The 24,831-nt window shown below is 41.7% G+C and overlaps 1 protein-coding gene across 1 annotated transcript in view; it reads left to right on the top strand.

Annotated features, from left to right (window-relative positions):
• Positions 1–24,831, top strand: part of LOC132109356 (uncharacterized) — a 271,659-nt gene that overhangs the window by 29,897 nt on the left and 216,931 nt on the right. Inside the window, exon 9 of the mRNA XM_059515376.1 lies at positions 19,209–19,528. Coding sequence (XP_059371359.1) covers positions 19,209–19,528 — 320 coding nt within the window. The remainder of the gene's footprint in view (positions 1–19,208; positions 19,529–24,831) is intronic.

Below are 24,831 nucleotides of genomic sequence, written 5' to 3' on the forward strand. Positions count from 1 at the left end.
ATAAAGAAAACTGTTTGATGGAGGTGTGTCCAAACCTTTTGGTCTGTACTGTATGTATATATATATATATATATATATATATATATATATATATATATATAATTATACACAGTGAGAGTACACACACATTTATTATGTAAATACTTTTGTTTTGGATATGATTAATCACGCTTATAATCGTCTCAGTCCTAGTCAGAATATAGCTAGCATATATAATAAATGTAATGAAATAATTTAGTTTAGGCTATATGCATAGTGCCTAGACCTGCCAACAAATTATTATTTTTAGAAGAAAACAAAACAATCCTTAGACAGACCATTACTGACCTCAATCTTGGTTTGCCTCTCCATTTATTACAATCAAGACAGTGGTGCTGATGGCTTTTAATCGTCTCTCTTCCTAGCAAAAAATCCAAAACTTACGATGCAGCTCAGCATACACCCTGCCAGCTCCCGGGTGGTGCAGTTGATCATCATAATGCTTGATTAGGAGCTTCACTACTGGATGATCTTGTGACAGAACAATAGGGTGTACTGTAGAACTGCATCACTCAATCCATGGCACCTACGAAGTCGTCCTCCTACTCTAATCAAGTCTAGTTCTTTGTCATAATCAGGAGCAAGCTTAATGAGTCGGCTATGTACAGAAATGTCTTTTCCTCCTTTGAGTAAAGCAAATTCGTCAGGAAAGTCATGCATCTGACATTGTCTAAGGATATACAATTCTGCCTTCTGAAACGCATCTGCCCTGGGAGAATCGGTGTTATCAGCCGCCCTATGAAGGAATCGTGCTGTAGCCTCTAGTAACTCAGGATAGCTACTAAATTGACTGGAATCAGGTTCAACTTGCAGTTTATGTTCAGTCAATGAGCAGCAAAACACTGATTTCTTAAGTTCCTGAACTTCTTCAGGGGCCTGTCCTTCTGGTGCCTTAGGCCAACAACTGCTGGACTGCATCAAGAAGGCTGGTCCTTGTTTCCATCGTGTTTCTTTAGCTAGTTGAACCAGTGACAACCCACAAGTGATATCATCAGCAGGATTGGCTGCTGAATCGACATAGCGCCAAGCTCCAGGGTCAGACAACTCTTGAATTTCGGTGACTCTAACTCATACAAACACTCGGTATCTGCAAGAATCAGACTGCTGCCAAGAAGAACTGCAGTGGAGTCAGACCAATAGACGAATTTGGAGATATCTAGGGTCAGCTCTTTCTTCAAGACGTCTCCTAGTTGTGCTCCTGTCAATGCAGCACAAAGCTCTAAACGAGCAATGGAGATTTGGTCTCCCAGTGTGGACTGGGCAAAAGATGTCCATTCAAAGGCTGACCCTGGTACTCAGAAGAACAATTGAAGACAATACGGTTCTTTGCATTGTGATGAACCATATGATGTGGTATGTACCATGACTGGGGACTCAGATCACATTCTGCAGCTGTCACCGGTGTGACATAACCTGCCTGCAGCAGTTTCTGAATTTCTGATTCATAAGACGCAGCCATACTAGGTCCTCTAGATATGTAAGGCGGTATATATATATATGGGTTGTCCACAAGGTGTCCCCATAACGCTATTGAATTAAAACAGATTCAAGTGCCTTTAGCGTTGTTTGGGCCTCGTCATGTACCGTAGCGTTGATATAGGAGTATTGCGTTATCTTTTCCTCAGTTCATGTTGTCAACGCTATAGGTAAGCCATGTTAATGGTAGTGGGGAAAATCAATGTAAAATATAGTTGTTGTTTTCGCACTAAAGATCAGTTAATTAAGATATTTTGTGTTTTAAACTGTATAAGACCTAAATGCATATTAATAGAGAGTTGAAATGGTTAGTTTTTTTTCCTGTAAAATGTGATTAATGCATGGTGGATAATGTATGATAAAACAAGCGACACAAGCTTACTGTTGAATAGCATATGCATTGAAATATGTTATACTTTGCTGGTTTAAAACTTAAGTTGAGTTCATGTTGTCAATGCTATAGATGCCGTGCTGTGGAATAAACGGTCAAGCCACAATCCTGAACCACTCTGTGTCTGAGACTCCGCTTTCTACCACCACCCACGAACATATAACACAACGCAGAGCAACGGAGGTGCTAGAGTCCAGTGAGCGTGTGGAGAGAGAGAAAAAGGGTTACATCTTTGGTGCCGTGACCCGGATTGTGGCACTTCCAGACCGAAGAGGAAGAGAATTCTACAGCCAGTGGTTTGAATACTGAACTATATTAACAAACTGAAATTCATAACAGGACTGGTGATTTTGGGGTTACATATCTGCCATCACAGCTATATCCTTTACAGTCTGCTGGGTAACTTACCTGTTATTTAACTGTTTGAAATATTTGCTGTGATGTAAAACTTATTTGATAGTTTTATTGAAAAGTGAGTTTTTTTCTATTGAGATTTGGGAAACTATTTACTGAAAAAGGTTACTGTGCATCTGCTTAATACTCAGTGAGACTTTAGTTTAAACCGTTTAAGTTTAAACTTTTAATTTTAGTTGAGGAGCAGTTAACTTTCTTGGATAAGCTGGTTACATTTTCATTGTGCTCACCTCACTGAAACATATAGCTTACTTTAGAACAAATTTATTTATATGGGTTTGCATTATTCTACATAGATTCAACATCTCTTAGAACCTAATTACATTGCATTACATTACATAACCTGCTCGTACATATTAAACACATTGTGATTTTAAGATGTCGCAGACCTATGCAAACTCCCCACAAGACATACAGTGCTCCTCCACTAGTGCATCTAGTCTCCCGACGCCAGCGGGGCATGTCACCATTGGCCCACCAGCCCCTATGAACCCGCCCTATGCTGACCAGTATGTGACGCCAGCCCATGCACGAAGGTTGACAGGCCCTGGGGCCTCAGGGCAGGTACCGCCACTTTGTTTCGACAACAGCCCAGATGCAAGACCAGGTGGCCAGATAGATATGACGATTGATGCCTCTGTTCGCAAACGCAGTAGACATGGGCCCTCGGAAGCTATGCCTTGGCAAGATTCCCTACATCATGTCATTATTGAGAGGCCAGTTGGGCAGCAGTCGCTCCAACCCTACCCAGTTGCTGTGCCACATCCAGCCCAGCCTATTAGGCCTGGCCCCCAGGTTTACCCAAGTTATTCATATCCCCCATATGTGCCCGCGCAGAGTCTTCCGAGCCCACCAGTGATGAATACTACGGTTAAGCACGTAGCTGCTGAGCAGGCCTTTCAAGTGCATTCCCCTGAGGCCACATTTCTCACAACTCCAGTTCCAGGCTATAGTGGAGCCACCCCACTAGCCCCATCTGCAAATGCATGGGCTCCCAACATAACTCAACACAGCCCTCGGGTAGCGTTAGACCAGGCAGCCACTGATGCTCCTCCTGAGCTATCTCCTCAACGGACAGTGATTCCAGCTTCCCACCTCAACATGCATGTTGACGCTCATTCTCCATACCACCCTTCTCCAGCCCCCCCTGTGCCTGCATCTGCCAGCCAGTATGCCCATCCACACGTGACACAATTCATGCCCCCTGCTCGAGCAGTCGCCAACCAGTGCCTTCCTATGACAGCCTATGGAGGTTTCATGCAAACTCATCAGGTGAAAAATGTTCAAGTCTTCACAGGAAATCCAGACTGTAAGATACTGGTGGAAGACTGGATTCGCGACATGCAATATCTCTTGCAGGCAATAGAGCTCCCAATGCACCTCCGCTTCTCCACTGTTGTGCGACACCTGGGGGGTGAAGCCCGAAATCTCATCCTTAACTTACCTCCACATGATCAGACCCCTGAGAAAGCGCTGGAGGAACTGCGGGCCGAATACAGTGACACTCGAGGATCCCTAGATCCTCTGGCTGACTTCTACGAGCGGAGCCAGAATTCAGGGGAGTCTGCCTGTTCTTATGCCATAGCACTGGAGGCAAAGTTGAGAACAGTAGAGGAGAAGCAAAGAGGAGGTAAGCCCTTCCTGGATCGAGATAGCAAACTAACACGGCAGTTCATGAGAGGCCTCTCCGACGAGGAGGTGTACACCAGAATCGCACCAATGGCACCCAGGCTCTTCAGCTTCCGAGAGCTGCAGGCAGAGCTCCGAAGTCTAACTAGAGAAACTAAGAAGTTTCAGATGCGTAGTGCAGCAAAGAAAACGTATGCTCAGGTGCATGTAGCATCAGGAGGGGGTGGAAACACCAAGATAGCTAGGCCAAAACACACATCTGAATTATCAGAGCTGACAGAAATGGTTAAGAAGTTAGCTCTCATTCAGGAAGAACAAATGGCTAAGCTGTCACAACTAGAGTCGAGAATGACCTCTTCTCCCCTTTCCTCCCCATTATCTGTCCAACCAGCAAAGGGAAAAGTAAGCCAGAGTACAAGTTTTGTCTGTTACCGGTGTGGAGAGCCGGGCCACACAGCCAGAGTGTGTCGAGCAGTGCTTCCAGATCAGAGCCCAGCTGAAGCTCAGCAGCCTAATGTTTCTGCTGATGGACACATGCACTCTGCTCAACATTTAAATGCTTAGTACCCATGGCAGCGGGGGCATCCATGGGTACACAGCAAGGGCCCCACCCACCTGTCAAGAGGATTTGCACTGAAGGAGGGGAAACACCACTAGTGGGACCCAGGAATGAAGGGGAAGTAGAAGTCAATGGAAAGGCATGCAGGGCTCTAATTGACTCTGGCTCGCAAATCACCAGTATTACACACAACTACTGGCAGAGCCACCCAGCTCTAAAAATGAAGCAGCTACAGCCTTTTAAAATACAAATAGAGGGTGCAGCAGGTCAGACCGTGCCGTATCAGGGCGTCTTACACATTGACCTTAAAGTGCTGGGGAAAGAGCTCAAGGCTGTACCTACCTTCGTCATTCCGGATTCTGACTATCGATCGTCAGTCACTCTGTTGGTGGGAACCAATGTCATTCGAGCCTCCCGAACCCATCTTCAAGCAGCTTATGGCCCGCAGTTTCTGTACCAGGTCAAAGAGAAGCATCCAGAGTGGTACACAGCCTTACTGAGGGTGGGAAGCGCCGAGCAAAGTGAAATGCATGGCGTTGTAGGCCCTGCTGTTTACACTGGCTGTACAATAAACATCCCTGGTGGAAAAGAGATGGATTTAATGTGTAGGATTAAAACTGGTCCCCAAAGGAAGATTTATACAGCCCTGATAGAAGGCCATCCCTCCTTGCCGCTCCCCCAGGACATCCTGGTGGCCAAAGTGCTTGCAAATGTGAAAAGAGGTTGTGCTCCAGTTAGAGTGATGAATCTTCCCCAGCGAGTCATTAAAATCAAAAGACACACAAATCTGGCCAGCGCAGTTCTTGTGGACAAGGTGGTGGAGTTCCCAGATAAAAAGCATGGCGAAGCTGGGAACAAAGGGGCATGTCTAAGTCTAGACCAAGTGGTGGCTAGCTGCAGGGTTGACCTAAGTGAAGCAGCGGTTGAAAGTGAGGACCAATGTGCTCTACTCAAGGATCTGCTGGATAAAAACGCAGATGTGTTCTCCCAGCATCCCATGGACTATGGTCACACCACAACTGTACAGAATGAGATTCCGCTGGTTGACCCGAGGCCTTTCCGACTGCCGTACCGCAAAATACCCCCCTCCCAGTGGCAAGATGTGAGGCGGTTATTGATGGACATGGAGACAGCAGGAGTCGTTCGCCCCAGTAAAAGTCCGTATGCATCCCCTGTGGTGGTGGTGACCAAGAAGGATGGATCACTTCGATTATGTATCGACTACCGGAAGCTCAACGCCTGCAGCACCCGAGACGCATTCCCTCTGCCAAGGATAGAGGAAGCTCTAGAGGCTTTGGGGCAAGCAAAGTACTTTTCCACCCTAGACCTTACATCGGGCTACTGGCAGGTAGAGGTCGCAGAACATGATAAGTACAAGACAGCATTCAGCACTCCCATGGGTCTGTTTGAGGCCAATAGAATGCCTTTTGGGCTGCAAAACGCACCCTCCCCCTTTCAAAGGCTGATGACATCCTGTTTTGGGGACTTAAATTTCACCCATCTACTTATCTACCTTGACGATATTATAATTTTCTCGAAGTCCTTTAATGAGCATCTAGAGAGGCTCCAGCTGGCGTTTGATAGACTTAGGGAGCATGGTTTAAAATTGAAACCCTCCAAGTGCCAGCTTGTAAGGAAGGAAGTGCAGTACTTGGGTCACTGGGTGTCAGCAGAGGGCATCAAGACAGACCCAGAGAAGATCAGTAAGGTCAAGGAATGGGTGAGGCCTACTAATCGTATGGAAGTGCTCCGGTTTTTGGGGTTTGCTGGCTACTATAGGAGGTATGTTAAGGGATACTCTAACCTGGGTGCTCCATTATACCGCCTTACCTCCGGTGACCCTAGAAAGAAGAAAAGAGGGATCCAGAAAAGCCCAGGCCCTGACCTGCCATTTCTGTGGACTGCCGACTGTGAGGAGGCCTTTCAGTCTTTAAAAGATAAGCTGATAAATGCACCAGTGCTTGGCTATCCAGACTACAGTCAACCCTTTCTGCTGCAGAATGATGCCTCAGGAATGGGGCTTGGTGCTGTGCTAGCGCAGGTACAAGATGGAGTGGAAAGGGTCATTGCGTATGCGAGCAGAGGCCTAAGCCCACCTGAGACGAGGTATCCAGCACACAAGCTTGAGTTCCTCGCGCTCAAGTGGGCCGTGACAGATAAGTTCCATGACCACCTCTACGGGCGCAAGTTCTCTGTTCTGACCGACAATAACCCTCTGAAATATGTAATGACCTCAGCCAAGCTCGACGCCACAGGTCAGCGATGGGTTTCTCATCTCTCCATATTTGACTTTGACATCCAGTATCGGAGGGGACAGGACAACTCTAACGCTGACGCCCTCTCACGTATGTCCAATCAGGAAGTGGCGGAGACCCTGCAGTCATGCCCGCAACAGGTGAGGGCGGGTGAACAGAGACATGAGGAGGCACATACCACCCAGGAGCCTGGGGAGGGCTCAGGAAAGTACATAGCAGCAGTCACAGAGGAGCCTGAAAGCGGTCAGTCACTGGAGGCCAGTGAGGCGTATGTGGATGTGGGGATGGAGGCTCTACCTGCTATGACCACACAGGAGCTTCGAGTGGGACAGAAGGGAGACACAGTTATCGGTCCCATCCTCCACTTTAAGAGCAAAAACCACAAACCAAGCCACAGCGAGAGGATGAAAGTGGGCACCACTGGGGGCCTCCTCCTAAAAGAGTGGAGGAGGTTAGTGGTAAAAAAAGGGATCCTGTACCGCAGCATCAGAGACTGCCATAAAGGGGTGGTGGAGCAACTAATACTACCAGAGAGGCTGCGTGAAACTGTCAAAACAGCCCTTCACAATGACTCAGGGCATCTGGGATTTGAGAGGACACTACAGATGATAAGGGAAAGATTTTACTGGCCAAGAATGTTTCAGGAGATCAAGGCTTGGTGCGAACAGTGTGAGAGGTGCTGTCTTAGGAAAACTCCCCCGGTCAATGTCAGGGCTCCCCTTGTCAGTATCCATACCAGTGCCCCCATGGAACTGGTTTGTGTTGACTTCTTAAAGCTGGAGAAGTCCAAGGGTGGTATGGAGAATGTGCTCATTGTTACGGATCACTTTTCTCGTTACGCACAGGCCTACCCCACCAGGGACCAAAAGGCGGTCACAGTGGCCAGGGTCTTGTGGAGGAATTTCTTCTGCCGTTTCGGTTTCCCTGCTAAATTACACACAGATCAAGGCCGTAACTTTGAAAGTGCAATAGTGAAGGAGCTATGCAAGTGTATTGGGACCACTAAAACCCACACCACACCCTACCACCCCCAGGGCAACGGGACCACCGAAAGATTCAACCGTACCCTAATGAACATGCTGGGAACACTGGATCTGCATCTAAAGCCCCGGTGGCATGAGTATGTAGATTCAATGACACATGCATATAACTGCTCGCAACATGACTCCACTGGATATAGCCCATACTACCTTATGTTTGGTAGACACCCCAGGCTCCCAGTGGACCTCATCTTCGGGTCCACCACAACAACCCCGCCATGTGAATACAGCGAGTATGTCCAGGCTCTGCATGACACCCTGTCGCAGGCCTATGCCCTGGCTAATCAGACCTCTCTGCTGGCAAAAAGACAGCAGAAAAAGTATTATGACAAAAAGGCCAAGAGTGAAGAATTTAGTTCTGGGGATAGGGTCTTAGTCAAGGTCTGTCATGTGGAGGGGATGCAGAAGCTGGGAGATCGATGGGAGAGACAGCCATATGTTGTGGTAAAGAAGCAACCTGGTTTGCCTGTGTACGTGGTGCGACGAGAGGATGGGGGAGCGGAGAGAGTGGTTCATAGGAACCTTTTGACGCAGTGTATGTTTCTCCCAGTGGAACGAGAGGAAGGAGTGATCATAGAAGGGAGCGAGTCAGATGGTGAGGCCTGTGGGGCAGGCATTGAATCAGAGGGTGAAGAGGAAACAAGGAGTGACAATTCAGAGGAGATGCTGGACAGAGCCCTAATTGGAACCCAAGATAAAGAGGAAGAGCAAATGGGCAAAGAGGAGGCTGACTTGTGGACAGAGGAATCAAGTAATGGAGAAGGAGTGCTTGTGACTGGTAGTGATGCCACCCCCACTCAAGGGTCCAACCCCCCAAGAAGAAACCCGAGAAGGAACCGGCATCCCCCAACTAAACTCTCACTGGAAACCCAAGTGGTGAAATTGGAGAGTGACCACCAAAAGATAGAAAGAGGGAGAAAGTTGTGGTTGAAGGCCAGAAGTAAGAGGAGCAGCAGAGAACACGTAGAACCATACTGCATGCACCCCGATAACAGTTAGCTACCCACGCCTATCACACACATCAGGTGCTATTCAATCATTCACAACATGTTTTTTTTATTATTGTTGTCATAGATTACACCACCCTGGAGTTTTGGTTAATTAGATGGCTGGGACGCCATCAATTAAAGAAGGGGTGGATGTAAGGCGGTATATATATATATGGGTTGTCCACAAGGTGTCCCCATAACGCTATTGAATTAAAACAGATTCAAGTGCCTTTAGCGTTGTTTGGGCCTCGTCATGTACCGTAGCGTTGATATAGGAGTATTGCGTTATCTTTTCCTCAGTTCATGTTGTCAACGCTATAGGTAAGCCATGTTAATGGTAGTGGGGAAAATCAATGTAAAATATAGTTGTTGTTTTCGCACTAAATATCAGTTAATTAAGATATTTTGTGTTTTAAACTGTATAAGACCTAAATGCATATTAATAGAGAGTTGAAATGGTTTGTTTTTTTTCCTGTAAAATGTGATTAATGCATGGTGGATAATGTATGATAAAACAAGCAACACAAGCTTACTGTTGAATAGCATATGCATTGAAATATGTTATCCTTTGCTGGTTTAAAACTTAAGTTGAGTTCATGTTGTCAACGCTATAGATGCCGTGCTGTGGAATAAATGGTCAAGCCACAATCCTGAACCACTCTGTGTCTGAGTCTACGCTTTCTACCACCACCCACGAACATATAACACAACGCAGAGCAACGGAGGTGCTAGAGTCCAGTGAGCGTGTGGAGAGAGAGAAAAAGGGTTACATATATATATATGTATATATATATATATATATATATATATATATATATATATATATATATATATATATATATATATATATATATATATATATATATATATATGTGTGTGTGTGTATGTATGTATACTTCTAACGACCACAGTTTTTATTTGAATTATCACTTAGTAGGTCATTTATCCATGTGCTACTATGTCTTTCAAAGGGTTGTGTCTTTCAAACACATTACAATGCACAATGTCACGTTATTTTTTTTTTATGTAATGCAGGGATTCCCAAACTGTTTGGTAATATGAACCACTTTCACCTAATATATTAAAATTTTTAAGTTAAAATATGTAAATACTATTCAAATACAGAGGCGGACAGAGTACACAGTTTCATTACTTGAGTAAAAGTACAGATACCACTTGCAAAATTTTACTTAAGTACAAGTAAAAGTAATACAGTCAGATGTCTACTTAAGCAAAGGTACCGAAGTACTTGTTTTTAAAAGTACTTTAGTATCAAGAGTACAAGAGTACATTTTCTAAATATTGCATAACTACTGCCACAGTGCTTACATTTATGTACAGAAACGTCCTACATGGAGTTATGAAAAATGTTATTTTTAATATCTTGGAGAATGTAAAAGGAATCGAAAGTAAAATCAAGTCACTTTCATCTTTTTACAATGTTGCTTTATTTAACATTTTAATAACAGAGCGGGTTCGCAAATCATTTGAGTCAGTTCGGGAGTTGGGAGCGTGAATCATTTAAGTCAGCTTGGGAGTTCAGAGCGTGAATCATATATATACATATACATACATATGTATGTATGTATGTATGTATGTTTCTCGAAATTGATTCTGAATAATTCAGATTGCTTTCATATATTTATTTCGAAATGTTTTGTGTTATGTTGTCCATTGTTTTCATACTTAAGCTGTGAAAGGAACATTTTTTAAGGGCTCAACACAACAGCTTTTCTGATGCAGAAGCCACTTTAGTTTTTGATTCAGAATATATTATTCAGGTGTTTTGTTATTTATTTCAGAAATCCTTGTGATATACAATATTTAGTTTGTGCTGGTCTGACTTAATCAAAATAGTGTTTAAAAATTACTTTCTGTTTTACTTTGTGTTTGTATAGACCATAACGCTTAAAAGCGCATTCATGGGAACATTAAAGAAAGTTCTTTAAAAACTAAAAAGTTACTTTTAACAGTAATGCATTACAGTAATGCTTTTTGGTGTAAGTAATCAACAAAGTAATTGAGTTACTTTTTGAATTAAGTAACTAGTAACTGTAACTAGTTACTATTTCTTAGTAACTAGCACAACACTGGTGTTGTCATAACGGTTACCTTTGAGATTGAAAATGGATCATTTGATCCATCAGCGGATCATTTTAATCAGTTCGAGAGTTCCGAGCAGGTTCGTGAATCTTTTGAGTCAGTTCGGGAGTTCGTAGCGGGTTCGCGAATCATTTGAGTCAGTTCTGGAGTTCAAAGCGGGTTCGCGAATCATTTGAGTCAGTTTGGGAGTTCGGAGCGGCTTCGCGGATCATTTGAGTCAGTTCTGGAGTTCAAAGAGGGTTCGCTAATCATTTCAGTCAGTTTGGGAGTTCGGAGCGGCTTCGCGGATCATTTGAGTCAGTTTGGGGTTCGCGAATCATTTGAGTCATTAAGTGCACACACACAGCTGTGACTAGTTGAACACACACGGAGCAGTTGGCTGCCAATGGTGAAGCACTCAGAGAGCAGTTGGGGGTTCAGATCTTGCCCAAGGGAACCTCAGTCATATGAAATAGGTGCTCATAATATTGAATTGAATTGAATTGAATTGAATATCAGCATCATGAATGAATAAAGCCATTGTAGTATTCCTTAGAGAGGAGTCTATGGTTGAATTGTTGGTTGAGAGTGGATTATCTATTGGTGATTTTTTTTCTACCAGTGTTGTCTCTATCTAATTTAGCAAAGAAGGTAATGCTATCCAATGTATCTCTGGTTATCTCTAAAGATTCATTAGAGTGTTTACTTGGCCATTATGGCAAATTAGTTGGACCGATAAAAATTATTCCTCTCGGCTCAAAAAACAAAACAAAAACATAAAAAAAATACAGACTTGAAACATGTTTTGAATTCTTTTAAATTTTAAACACAAACAATGTTGAATGCAGTTTATCAATCACTAAATGTTTCTGCGAAGATGACTTTACAGGACTTTACAAGTATTACACAATATTTATTAGTATAGATTCGAAATGTTTCAGTTCTGTTATGGACATATAAAACAGTCATGTCCATTGATTGAGGATTGGACTTTTGTGAGTAAGGTTGAATCTGTTGAAGTGACTTCAGATCTAGAAAATCTAATATGAATGAGGCTCCTAGTGGAGAAAATGATAAACAAACTGAAGTTTTGCCTCTGTCTGATGAGCAAGCAATGTGAGTAACAATAAAAACAATCCAGTGAGTACAGTTGCTCACAACAGACGGTTGTGATGACTGCAGTTGCATGCAGATTAATTATTTTTGGATGACACATTGAATGAGAGAAGACCTAAGCTGGAGACCTATTTTCCTGATTTAAAACTTTTTATTGAGTCTTGTTCTTTGGCTATGAGAAAAGCCACAATTGAGGAAATCGACCAGCCTAAATGCTACAGACTTAATATCAAATAATGTTATATCATATCAAATGTTGGTGACGCGGTTCCTGTAATTAGTCTGTGCGTTCGATACACATGTGAAACTAAATGCTGCTCCTGTGAAACTTCCTCTTTATCGCAAGTGAACGCTGTGTGTCCTGGTTGGAGGGGTTGTAAGACAGGTTAGCAGGTCATGACCTACATTTCCATCACGTAGAGTTTTATTGTATAGATGCACTAGGTTTAGGAGATGGTGCTTATTATGCATGTTTTGTTTTGTTAGCAAATATAGTTTAGTAATGGCATCCTGTACACTGAAGATGTTATTTTCTGCATATTTTGTTGGTAGTTAGTTTATTTTGGGGTTAATATTTGGCAGTTGGGGTTTTGTTTTGTCGAGTTTTTATTTTTAATTTTTTTTATTTAAGCATCTTTCTCTAGCTACTTCCTCTTCACCAGAGTTTTTGTAAATTTACTTCAATATCGGATTGCTTTGTTTCACTTTATTGCATTTAAAGAAAAGTAAGTATTATCATTAATAATTGGTTTTGTTGTCTTTTCCTCTTTTTTTCTCTTTCTCTTTTACCATTGTCATATACGCACAGATTTTCTATGGGGTTAAGGTCAGGCGAGTTTGCTGGCCAATTAAGAACAGGGATACCATGGTCCTTAAACCAGGTACTGGTAGCTTTGGAACTGTGTGCAGGTGCCAAGTCCTGCTGGAAAATGAAATCTGCATCTCCATAAAGTTGGTCAGCAGCAGGAAGCATGAAGTGCTCTAAAACTTTCTGGTATACAACTGCGTTGACCTTGGACCTCAGAAAACACAGTGGACCAACACCAGCGGATGACATTGCACCGCAAACCATCACTGACTGTGGAAACTTTACACTAAACCTCAAGCAGTGTGGATTGTGTGCCTCTCCTCTTTTCATCCAGACTCTGGGACCCTGATATCCAAAGGAAATGCAAAATTTACTTTCATCAGAGAACATAACTTTGGACCACTCAGCAGCAGTCCAGTCCTTTTTGAAGCGAGACGCTTCTGCTTGTTCTGTTGTTCAAGAGTGGCTTGACACAAGGAATGCGACAGCTGAAACCCATGTCTTGGATATGTCTGTGCGTAGTGGTTCTTGAAGCATTGACTCCAGCTGCAGTCCACTCTTTGTGAATCTCCCCCTCATTTTTGAATGGGTTTTGTTTCACAATCATCTCCAGGTTGTGGTTATCCCTATTGCTTGTACACTTTTTTTTTCTAGCACATCTGTCACAGTTCATCGGTCTGTGCATTCATCTTGTGTCTCTGTCTGATTGAGTGCGTCTGTTAACTAGCACCACAGCTGTGGTCTATGAGCGCCAGCTGCAGCTCATTTGCGCTGCCTTTTAGTTGGCTGGCAATCCTGTTCGTGTTGTTGGTTCGTTAATTCTCGTCTGTCTCTCCTGTCTAGTTGTTGTTCCTCTTCCTCCAGTTGATATTTTCTGGACCTTATTCCTCGCCCACCTGAGATTCCTGTGCTGGGTTAGAGTCACTGCAGCTTGAGCTGCCTGGACGATATTTATCTGGAGTTATGCCATCGTCTTCCTACGTTTCTAATTGATTGCTATACTGAGATATGCAAAATAAACCATTTTTGCCCTCGCACTTGGATCTCGAGACTCGATCATTGTGAAAACATATTTTCCTTTCCTTCCCCTCTCTATTAATGTGCTTGGACACAGAGCTCTGTGAACAGCCAGCCTCTTTTGCAATGATCTTTTGTGTCTTGCGCTCCTTGTGCAAGGTGTCAATGGTCGTCTTTTGGACAACTGTCAAGTCAGAAGTCTTAGATTATGTAGCCTACAGAACTAGACTGAGATACCATTTAAAGGCCTTTGTTGGTGTTTTGAGTTAATTAAATTATTAGAGTGTGACACCAGGTGTCTTCAATATTGAACCTTTTCACAATATTCTAATTTTCTGAGATACTGAATTTGGGATTTTCCTTAGTTGTCAGTTATAATCATCAAAATTAAAAGAAATAAACATTTGAAATACATCAGTCTGTGTGTAATGAATTAATATAATACACAAGTTTCACTTTTTGAATGGAATTAGTGAAATTAATCAACTTTTTGATGATATTCTAATTATATGACCAGCACCTGTATATTTTATATAAATATAACATAATTTAATTGTAAAAATAAAGCTGAATTCAAATTCTCTCTCTCTCTCTCAATGGATTTTGATGTAATATAACCACCCCTCATAATGGGGAATGCCCTCTTTCTTTCTTTTTTAAAGTCATGTAATTTCCTGATTTGTCAGTAGAGCTGCTGTCTGTCAGTGAAGACACTGCATGCAACTCAATCTGAAACTCTTCTGCTGGGATTGAGCTCTTCTGAAACTGGATTTAGAAAAATGATGCTCATCTTTGGACTGATGCTGCTGCTGCAAACTGCTGGATGTGAGTCACTTTCACATCAAACTCATCTTATCATGCTGAATCAGATCAATCTAGGATGAATATAATAGCTCATTAAGAGTCTGCATTGATATATCAGTATAGTTTTTGACCTTCAACTGTGTGTATTAGTGAAATATTATAATATGTCAGAGAAAGTGTTTAAGTCACAGTAAAGACCCTTGAAATCAAGAGGATGGTATAGTTGGTATACAGTCTTCTTAGACCACATATAACAAGTGATTTTTGTACTTCTATATCAGAAAATGTAAATATCATTCACGGACTGATTAAAACATTTTACTTTCCCTTTTGAGAGCTTGCAAATGTTAACTTAGTTAACATTTATTGTAAACTCTTTGCTTGCTCAGCTGTTCTTTTCAAAACTCATCACATGGTTCATCTTTTCCGCTCCTCTTCTGTTACAGATCGCTGTTCCTGTCTAACTTCTCTTTTTTAACCATACAAATCCACTTTCACTTCTCAAAATTGCTGCTTCCCAATCTGCCCTAAAACCATGTGTTCTTTTTGTGAGGAAAACTTATCTGAATATTTTTGAGTAAATAGTAGACAAGCTTTGAGACAAACTACTACTATTTGTGTTTTTAATGGACACTATATATATATATATATATATATATATATATATATATATATATATATATATATATATAATAAATATATATATATATATATATATATATATATATATATATATAAATAAATAAATAAAAAAAAAAAAAAATATATATATATATATATATATATATATATATATATATATATATATATATATATATATATAGCGAATGCCATTAGCTATGCACTTAAAAACAAAGCCCACTAGACAGTGACCATGTCCTGATTCTGAATGCGTCTCTCACAGACTGACAAAAGTCTACTTTAGACTTGTTCACTCAACTCTTTATGAATTGGAGCTTTGTGCTCCAATATTTTCCATATTTATTTATCCGTAAATCATTTTTACTGAAATATGCACTTTAGTTCCAATGGTGACACAGAGGTGGGCGTGCTGATGTTTGGTTCACTTTATTTACGCTTCATTAAACACCCTTTGTACACACAATATTTTTGTTTATATACATTTCTATTCAGGTGTCCCTATGAAATTTGAATAGCCTCAAATTAAGTGATAAAAAGTGTCACAGTGTCTGGGTTGTGTTTCCTGGGTTTCCACTAGGTGTCCTCCTTTTCCACGGTGTCTGTCACCTTACCACTTCCTGTTCCCTTATTTGGTCACCTTCCTCCTTGTTTGAGTTAATTGATTGTTCCCCACCTGTCTCCTGTTTCCCCATTATCCTTTTGTGTATTTATACCCGGTCTGTCTGAGTCTGTGTCACGGAGTCCTTGTTTAATGTTCATGTTAAACCCGTTGTCTTGCCCTTGCTGTGTGTTCTCATCTGTTTTGGTTTATGTTTGGATTCTCTGGTTTTGACCCTGCCTGGACTGTTTACCCTTTGGATTTGCCCTTTAATAAAGTCACATACCTGCACTTGGATCTCTCCCGTGGTTCTTTGTAACACCGATCGTCACAGAAGGACTCCGTCACACTGAGATCCAGCGGTATGTCTTTTTCCCGTTCCCCAGCCAAAATGGCGGAGCGGAGAGCTAAGTATCTCCGGCTGATCGCCCTCCGCCAAGAGGGCAATGAGGTGGGTGCCCTGGCACAGGTGTTCTGGTCCCTGGCCGAGGGTATGGGATACAACGATGCGGCCCTGAAGGATTATTTCAACAGCGGGCTGGATGATCCAGTTTCTCAGGAGGAGATGGGGCATTTAGAGACACTGGAATTCTGGGAATTCATGTACTTCTTGCAGCATAGGCTTCCGTGGGATGCCCCAGCCACTCCTGTCTCTTCCGCCAAGATGGCCGCTAACCCAGCGTCAATGCCCAAGTCTGTCACCGATCCAGATTCTTGGCCCAAGATGGCCGCCAGCCCAGCGCCACAGCACAAGATGGCCGCCAGCCCAGCGCCACAGCACAAGATGGCCGCCAGCCCAGCGCCACAGCACAAGATGGCCGCCAGCCCAGCGCCACAGCACAAGATGGCCGCCAGCCCAGCGCCGTTGCTGTTCCGGAGGCCGAGGCGGTGCCCAAAGGCCGAGGCGGTGTCAGTTGCTGTTCCGGAGGCCGAGGCGGTGCCCGAGGCCGCTCCCGATGCGGTGCCCGAGGCCGCTCCCGATGCTTTGCCCGAGGCCGCTCCCAAGGACGTGACCGAGGCAGTGCCTGAGTCCGTTCCAGAGGCGGTGCCCGAAGCCGAGGCGTCTCACGTCTCCACAGGCAGTCCAGAGTCGAGTCAGGTTCCAGTTGACCCTCCAGAGTCGAGTCAGATGTTTGTGGACCCTCCAGAGTCAGGGTTAGTTACCGTTGACCCTCTAGAGTTAGGGCTAGCTCCAGTTGATCATCCAGAGTCGAGTCATGTTCCAGTTGTTCCTCTTGAATCAAGTCAGGTTCCAGTTGACCTTCCAGAGTCAGGGCTAGTCACTGATGACCTTCCAGAGCCAGGGCTAGGTACCATGGACTTTCCAGAGACAAGGCTAGTCATCGTGGACCTTTCTGAGTCAGGTCAAGTCACTGGGTAGCGTTCTGCTCCGCCCTGTTGGACTCCGGCATCGACCACGAGGACGTGGTGGTCCTCTGCTCCGCCCTGGGGGAATCTGGCGTCGACCAGGAGGACGTGGTGGTCCTCTGCTCCGCCCTGGGGGGCTTCCGCTCTGACCACGCGGACATGGTGGTCTTCTGCTCCGCCCTGGGGGGCGCTTGCCCTGACTACCCGGTTGTGGTGGTCTTCCGCTCCGCCCTGGAGGACTCTGGCGTTGACCACAAGGTTGTGGTGGTCTTCCGCTCCGCCCTGGAGGACTCTGGCGTTGACCACAAGGGTGTGGTGGTCTTCTGCTCCGCCCTGGGGGGCTTCATGTTTTCTTTTCCTGTGGTTTTTGTGTTAATTTCTGTCCCTGTTCCTTTCTGTTAGTCTGGCCCTCCGTCCCTCCCCCTGTACCTCCTCCGGTCCTCCTCTCTCCTGGTCTTCCTGTTTTGTGTTTACATTCTGGTGCCTGTTCCCCATGTTTTTCTTTTCTGGCCCTCTGTATACCCGTGGTTCTTTGTAACACCGATCGTGACAAAAAGCAGTTGCAAATGTTTTACAAAATACACATAACGATCTCTGTACCAATAAAATGTGCAAAAATTAACATTTTACACAAATTATGTGTGATACAGTATCCTATTTAATGAACTTGCAACACAAATTTTTCCTCAACATCTCATGATTTCGGGGCACAAAAGTTCCTGAACATGATGATTTATTGGATATTTTTGGTCTCAAGTACAGCTTCAGTGCAGGATTGCAATGTAATGTGGATTAATTGTGTGAGAGAAAGCTGATCTATATCTGCACGAGAGTTCAGTAGATGATTTTGTTTAACACAATACAAGATGAAGGCTTTAGCTAAAGCAACCTTAAAAAGTTGCATGTTTTGAAAACTTACCAAACATGTTATATTGAGTTATATTGAATACATAATAAAACACAAACCAACTCATTCTCACCTGTGAAAGTGCATCCCATTTCTTAAGGAATCATAATCTCTGCTATTTTTTCCAGGCTGCATGTCTTGGAATTTGTTAAATTGAGTTAAACAGACAATATTGAGAGTATTGTGTTTAGAATTTAACACAATTTTAACTTCTTGCTTTTTAACTATTATATACAATTAGTATTACATTTGGAATTGTGCAAATATTGAGAAAAAACGTGATAGTGCTAAACTGTATATGATATAAATAACTCTTGCCATTTAATTTAAGTGGCATATAACAGCATTCAAATAGTCTTCCTCACACAGTCAGTCATCCTGCATTACGTTCATCAGCAACTGCATCAGTGTAATATGACGGACAGGTCTGGATGGGGCAGGGTGAATTAATTGTGTTGTTATTTTTAACACATTATTTTTTCCCCCATATTTATTGACAGCAATTAGCACATTAATTCAACAGTCTGGTTGCAATACTACATTAAGAGTCTGTAGTGATCTAGACAAAGATTTTTTTTTTCGGTCTGTAGTTTATATTAATGGAGTGTTTAAAAATGTGAGAGGACGTGTATGTTTCTTTTGTCATGTCTGTTTTGCTGAAAGTTTTAGGAAGGATTCATAAAATTGTCAGTCCATTAAATCTGATGTCAGATCAAGACATGTCAGAAAGTGCCTGTTTTTAAATAAAATTAATGTTTTATTTTAACAGTTAATTTGTTTTTTTATTACACACTAAACCAGTTAAATCTGTCCAGTAACTTGATTATATTCAGCATCCTGCTAATTAGTAGTAAGTCAGGAGACACACAAATCACAAAATCTGTTTATGATGAATATGAGAATTATTAAGATGAACTGAGATCAGATCAAGAGTCTGTTTGATGTGTATCTTCATCTGAACTTTAATTATGTGTATGTTTGTGTAATTTGAGTCTGATTTTAATGAATGATGTTTATAGATTTTGGTGCATTTCATTTTGTGTTTTGTTCTTCAGGTCTGGAGTTAAACTGCAGTTTTGATCAGTCTGATCACTGTTACACAGCTCTGGGACACAAACTCAATCTGTTGATGGTGCAGGACGCTAGTAAATATGATCTGATGTTAATGAAGAGAATAAACAACAACACAGAAGATGGTCCAGTTTGTAGAGTAAAGAATGACAGGATGAGGATGAGTGAATGTGATCTTTATAATAACAGACCTGAAGTGACAGTCATTAATGGGACTCTGATAATAAACCATGTGATCAGAGCAGATTCAGGGAATTACAGATTAAAACTCTCTCACTCAGACGGCTCAGAAATATCTCGAGATCTTCAAGTGATTGTTGAAGGTACAGAAACTCTCTCATCAGACTCATTACAATCTCATGTTCTCCAAAGATCTCACTCTCATGCTGATTTTTATTGCAGCCTATTATTGAAAGTCTGCAAGAATTTAATTGAATTCCTCAGCGCTTTCCACATACTATGACTATTTTCAAAATGAAATACTAGCATGTTGTTTACTGTATACTATTAAAAATAATAATAATAATTTTCTATATTGTTGTCAGATCTATGCTGCATGTTTAATTCAGTGAGTCCAGCTATCATATCAGATATGTTGTTTACAAATGTCTTAATATTGACTCATAATGAGTGGAGACAGTCATGTGACTGTGATGTGTCCCTCCCTCCAGCTCCTATTGGCTCAGTGGAAGTGTCAATCATCTGCTCCTCCAGTGGGGTGATGAGGGTGTTCTGCTCCTCTGAGGGGGATCAGCTCCTCTACAGCTGGACTCTGAATGGAGATGCACTGATGGATGGAAACAGCAGCATTGATCTGGATGAGGAAACTGATGGAGACATCAGCTGCAGCGTGAAGAACCACGTCAGTCACGCACAGAAGACCATTAGACTCAAACCCTGTCCTGGTGAGATAATTTCGATGAATCAGATGTCAACATCATATGTCTACCAAAATATCTAATGTCATTATTAAAACAATTGTGCTGAAGAGTTGTAAAACAATATCTCTTTTCAGCTATTGCACATTTTTATTATAATTTATATTGTTCTGTGCAATTAGTTTTATGTAAACACAGCTTTGAAGAAGATCTGTCGCCCATATTACAGATCCACATCACTTTAAATGATTTCAGTTATTTCAGTCCTCACAACAGCAATTGAACCAAAACCCAAAAAGAGACTGACCAAGCAAAGAAATTACTAATAGGAGTAAAAAAAGATTCCCACTAAGTTACCTGAATTATCATCTACATAAAGCACAATTTTTTATTCTGCTTTCCCACACACACATACTGTACAGACAAACACTCAAAGAATAGCTCACAACCAAAAAACTACAAGACATTTCTCAGTAGTGAGTTAATAACAGGACTGTTCTTGAAGCAGATAAACTTACACTTTCACTATTGGCAGAGACACTGCTTTGGACACTGTTGAGAGATGCACAGATGCAGGCAATTCACCCACACACACACACACCCAAACACAGAGAGAGAGAGAGAGACGCTATCTCTTGCTCTCTCTGATAACTGCATTTGTCTTCATATACTCGCTCTTTTGGAATTAGCAATGAAGCCTTGGGATACAAAGCAGAAGAAATTAGCTCTAGACAAAAGAGAGCTATGTGAAAAATAACCTGACAAATGTCTTGAAATAAAACATTTGAATAATATCTTGTGGTGTGGTAAATGATGTGTAAGTGAAATAAATGTGTGCAGTCCTTTGAATTATTTAAAAATGATTAAAAAATGTAGTGGCCCATTCTCAGTTATTTCTTTATATATGTAAAAAATGTAAAATGATAATGTAATATATATTGATACTTCATGGAAATAACATTTAATTGACAGTCAAAAATATTGCTAATTTTTCAAATTAGTATTACTGTTTGAAATTACAGTCACCTTTTATCTGTCATAATCAATAATAATACATCCACAGCTGAAATGCTGCCGTGCTGATATAGAATGATATCGCATGACTACGAGCATGATATTGCATTTGTATAAAAGTTTGATGAAGTTTTTCAGGATTTTTCAGAGGGCAGGCTACAAGTATAACTCGTTTGAAGTAATGGTGCTTCATATAACATTATCCAGAGAAACAAATGTTAATGATAAATCCCCTGTTATGTTTGTACTGGCTACTGTATACAGGCCACCAGGGCACCATACAGACTTTATTAAAGAGTTTGGTGATTTTACATCCGAGTTAGTTCTGGCTGCAGATAAAGTTTTAATAGTTGGTGATTTTAATATCCAGGTTGATAATGAAAACGATGCATTGGGATCAGCATTTATAGACATTCTGAACTCTATTGGTGTTAGACAACACGTTTCAGGACCTACTCATTGTCGAAATCATACTCTAGATTTAATACTGTCACATGGAATTGATGTTGATGGTGTTGAAATTATTCAGCCAAGTGATGATATCTCAGATCATTATTTAGTTCTTTGCAAAATTCATATAGCCAAAATTGTAAATTCTACTTCTTGTTACAAGTATGGAAGAACCATCACTTCTAACACAAAAGACAGCTTTTTAAGTTATCTTCCTGATGTTTTCAAATTCATTAGCATATCCAAAACCTCAGAACAACTTGATGATGTAACAGAAATTATGGACTCTCTCTTTTCTAGCACTTTAAATAAAGTTGCTCCTTTACGCTTAAGGAAGGTTAAGGAAAACAGTTTGACACCATGGTATAATGAGCATACTCGCACCCTAAAGAGAGCAGCCCGAAAAATGGAGCGCAGCTGGAGGAAAACAAAACTAGAGTTATTTCGTATTGCTTGGCGGGAAAGTAACATATCCTACAGAAAAGCATTAACAACTGCTAGATCCGATTACTTTTCTTCTCTTTTAGAAGAAAACAAACATAACCCCAGGTATTTATTCAATACAGTGGCTAAATTAACGAAAAATAAAGCCTCAACAAGTGTTGACATTTCCCAACACCACAGCAGTAATGACTTTATGAACTACTTTACTTCTAAAATCGATACTATTAGAGATAAAATTGCAACCATTCAGCCGTCGGCTACAGTATCACATCAGACAGTGCACTATAGACCCCCTGAGGAACAGTTCCACTCATTCTCTAATATAGGAGAGGAAGAATTGTATAAACTTCTTAAATCATCTAAACCAACAACATGTATGTTAGACCCTATACCATCTAAGCTCCTAAAAGAGGTGCTTCCAGAAGTCATAGATCCTCTTCTGACTATTATTAATTCCTCATTGTCATTAGGATATGTCCCCAAAACCTTCAAACTGGCTGTTATTAAGCCTCTCATCAAAAAACCACAACTTGACCCCAAATAACTAGTTAATTATAGACCAATCTCGAATCTCCCTTTTCTGTCCAAGATACTAGAAAAGGTGGTATCCACACAATTATATTCCTTCTTAGAGAAAAATGGTATATGTGAGGATTTTCAGTCAGGATTTAGACCGTATCATAGTACTGAGACTGCTCTCCTTAGAGTTACAAATGATCTGCTCTTATCATCTGATCGTGGGTGTATCTCTCTATTAGTTTTATTGGATCTTAGTGCTGCGTTTGACACAATTGACCACAACATTCTTTTGCATAGACTTGAACACTTTGTTGGCATCAGTGGAAGTGCATTAGCATGGTTTAAATCGTACTTATATGACCGCCATCAGTTCGTAGCAGTGAATGAAGATGTATCCTATCGATCACAAGTGCAGTATGGAGTACCTCAAGGCTCAGTACTAGGGCCGCTACTCTTCACGCTTTATATGTTACCCTTGGGAGATATCATCAGGAAACATGGTGTTAGCTTTCACTGTTATGCTGATGATACTCAGCTCTATATTTCTTCGCAGCCCGGTGAAACACACCAATTTGAAAAACTAATGGATTGCATAGTCGATATAAAAAACTGGATGACGAGTAATTTCTTACTGCTAAATTCTGAAAAAACAGAGGTGTTAATTATAGGACCTAAAAACTCTGCTTGTAATAACCTAGAACACTGTCTAAGACTTGATGGTTGCTCTGTCAATTCTTCGTCATCAGTTAGGAACCTAGGTGTGCTATTTGATCGCAGTCTTTCCTTAGAAAGCCACGTTTCTAGCATTTGTAAAACTGCATTTTTCCATCTCAAAAATATATCTAAATTACGGCCTATGCTCTCAATGTCAAATGCAGAAATGTTAATCCATGCATTTATGACCTCAAGGTTAGATTATTGTAATGCTTTATTGGGTGGTTGTTCTGCACGCTTAGTAAACAAACTACAGCTAGTCCAAAATGCAGCAGCAAGAGTTCTTACTAGAACCAGGAAGTATGACCATATTAGCCCGGTCCTGTCAACACTGCACTGGCTCCCTATCAAGCATCGCATAGATTTTAAAATATTGCTTATTACTTGTAAAGCCCTGAATGGTTTAGCACCTCAGTATTTGAATGAGCTCCTTTTACATTATAATCCTCTACGTCCGCTACGTTCTCAAAACTCAGGCAATTTGTTAATACCTAGAATATCAAAATCAACTGCAGGCGGCAGATCCTTTTCCTATTTGGCGCCCAAACTCTGGAATAACCTACCTAACATTGTTCGGGAGGCAGACACACTCTTGCAGTTTAAATCTAGATTAAAGACCCATCTCTTTAACCTGGCATACACATAACATACTAATATGCTTTTATTATCCAAATCCGTTAAAGGATTTTTAGGCTGCATTAATTAGGTAAACCGGAACCGGAAACACTTCCCATAACACCCTATGTACTTGCTACATCATTAGAAGAATGGCATCTACGCTAATATTTGTCTGTTTCTCTCTTGTTCCGAGGTCACCGTGCCCACCAGATCCAGTCTGTATCCAGATCAGAGGGTCACTGCAGTCACCTGGATCCAGTACGTATCCAGACCAGATGCTGGATCAGCACCTGGAAAGGACCTCTACATCCCTGAAAGACAGTGGAGACCAGGACAACTAGAGCCCCAGATACAGATCCCCTGTAAAGACCTTGTCTCAGAGGAGCACCAGGACAAGACCACAGGAAACAGATGATTCTTCTGCACAATCTGACTTTGCTGCAGCCTGGAATTGAACTACTGGTTTCGTCTGGTCAGAGGAGAACTGGCCCCCCAACTGAGCCTGGTTTCTCCCAAGGTTTTTTTCTCCATTCTGTCACCGATGGAGTTTCGGTTCCTTGCCGCTGTCGCCTCTGGCTTGCTTAGTTGGGGACACTTCATCTACAGCGATATCGTTGACTTGATTGCAAATAAATGCACAGACACTATTTAACTGAACAGAGATGACATAACTGAATCCAATGATGAACTGCCTTTAACTATCATTTTTGCAGTATTGACACTGTTTTCCTAATGAATGTTGTTCAGTTGCTTTGACGCAATGTATTTTGTTTAAAGCGCTATATAAATAAAGGTGACTTTGACTTTGACTTTGATGGTACAAGTGTGTATATGAATAAGAAACATTCATGCTGTTACAGAGCGACTGAGACCAGAGGCGTACGGATCCATCTGCAAAACATAGAGTGCCTTAAACATTTTGTGTGTTAAAATACTTCTTCCATAAAAGGATTCAAATCTCAATTTGACAGTTTAATATCTGAGCCCAA

The sequence above is a fragment of the Carassius carassius genome, chromosome 29 (assembly GCF_963082965.1).
Source record: "Carassius carassius chromosome 29, fCarCar2.1, whole genome shotgun sequence".
NCBI lineage: Eukaryota > Metazoa > Chordata > Actinopteri > Cypriniformes > Cyprinidae > Carassius > Carassius carassius.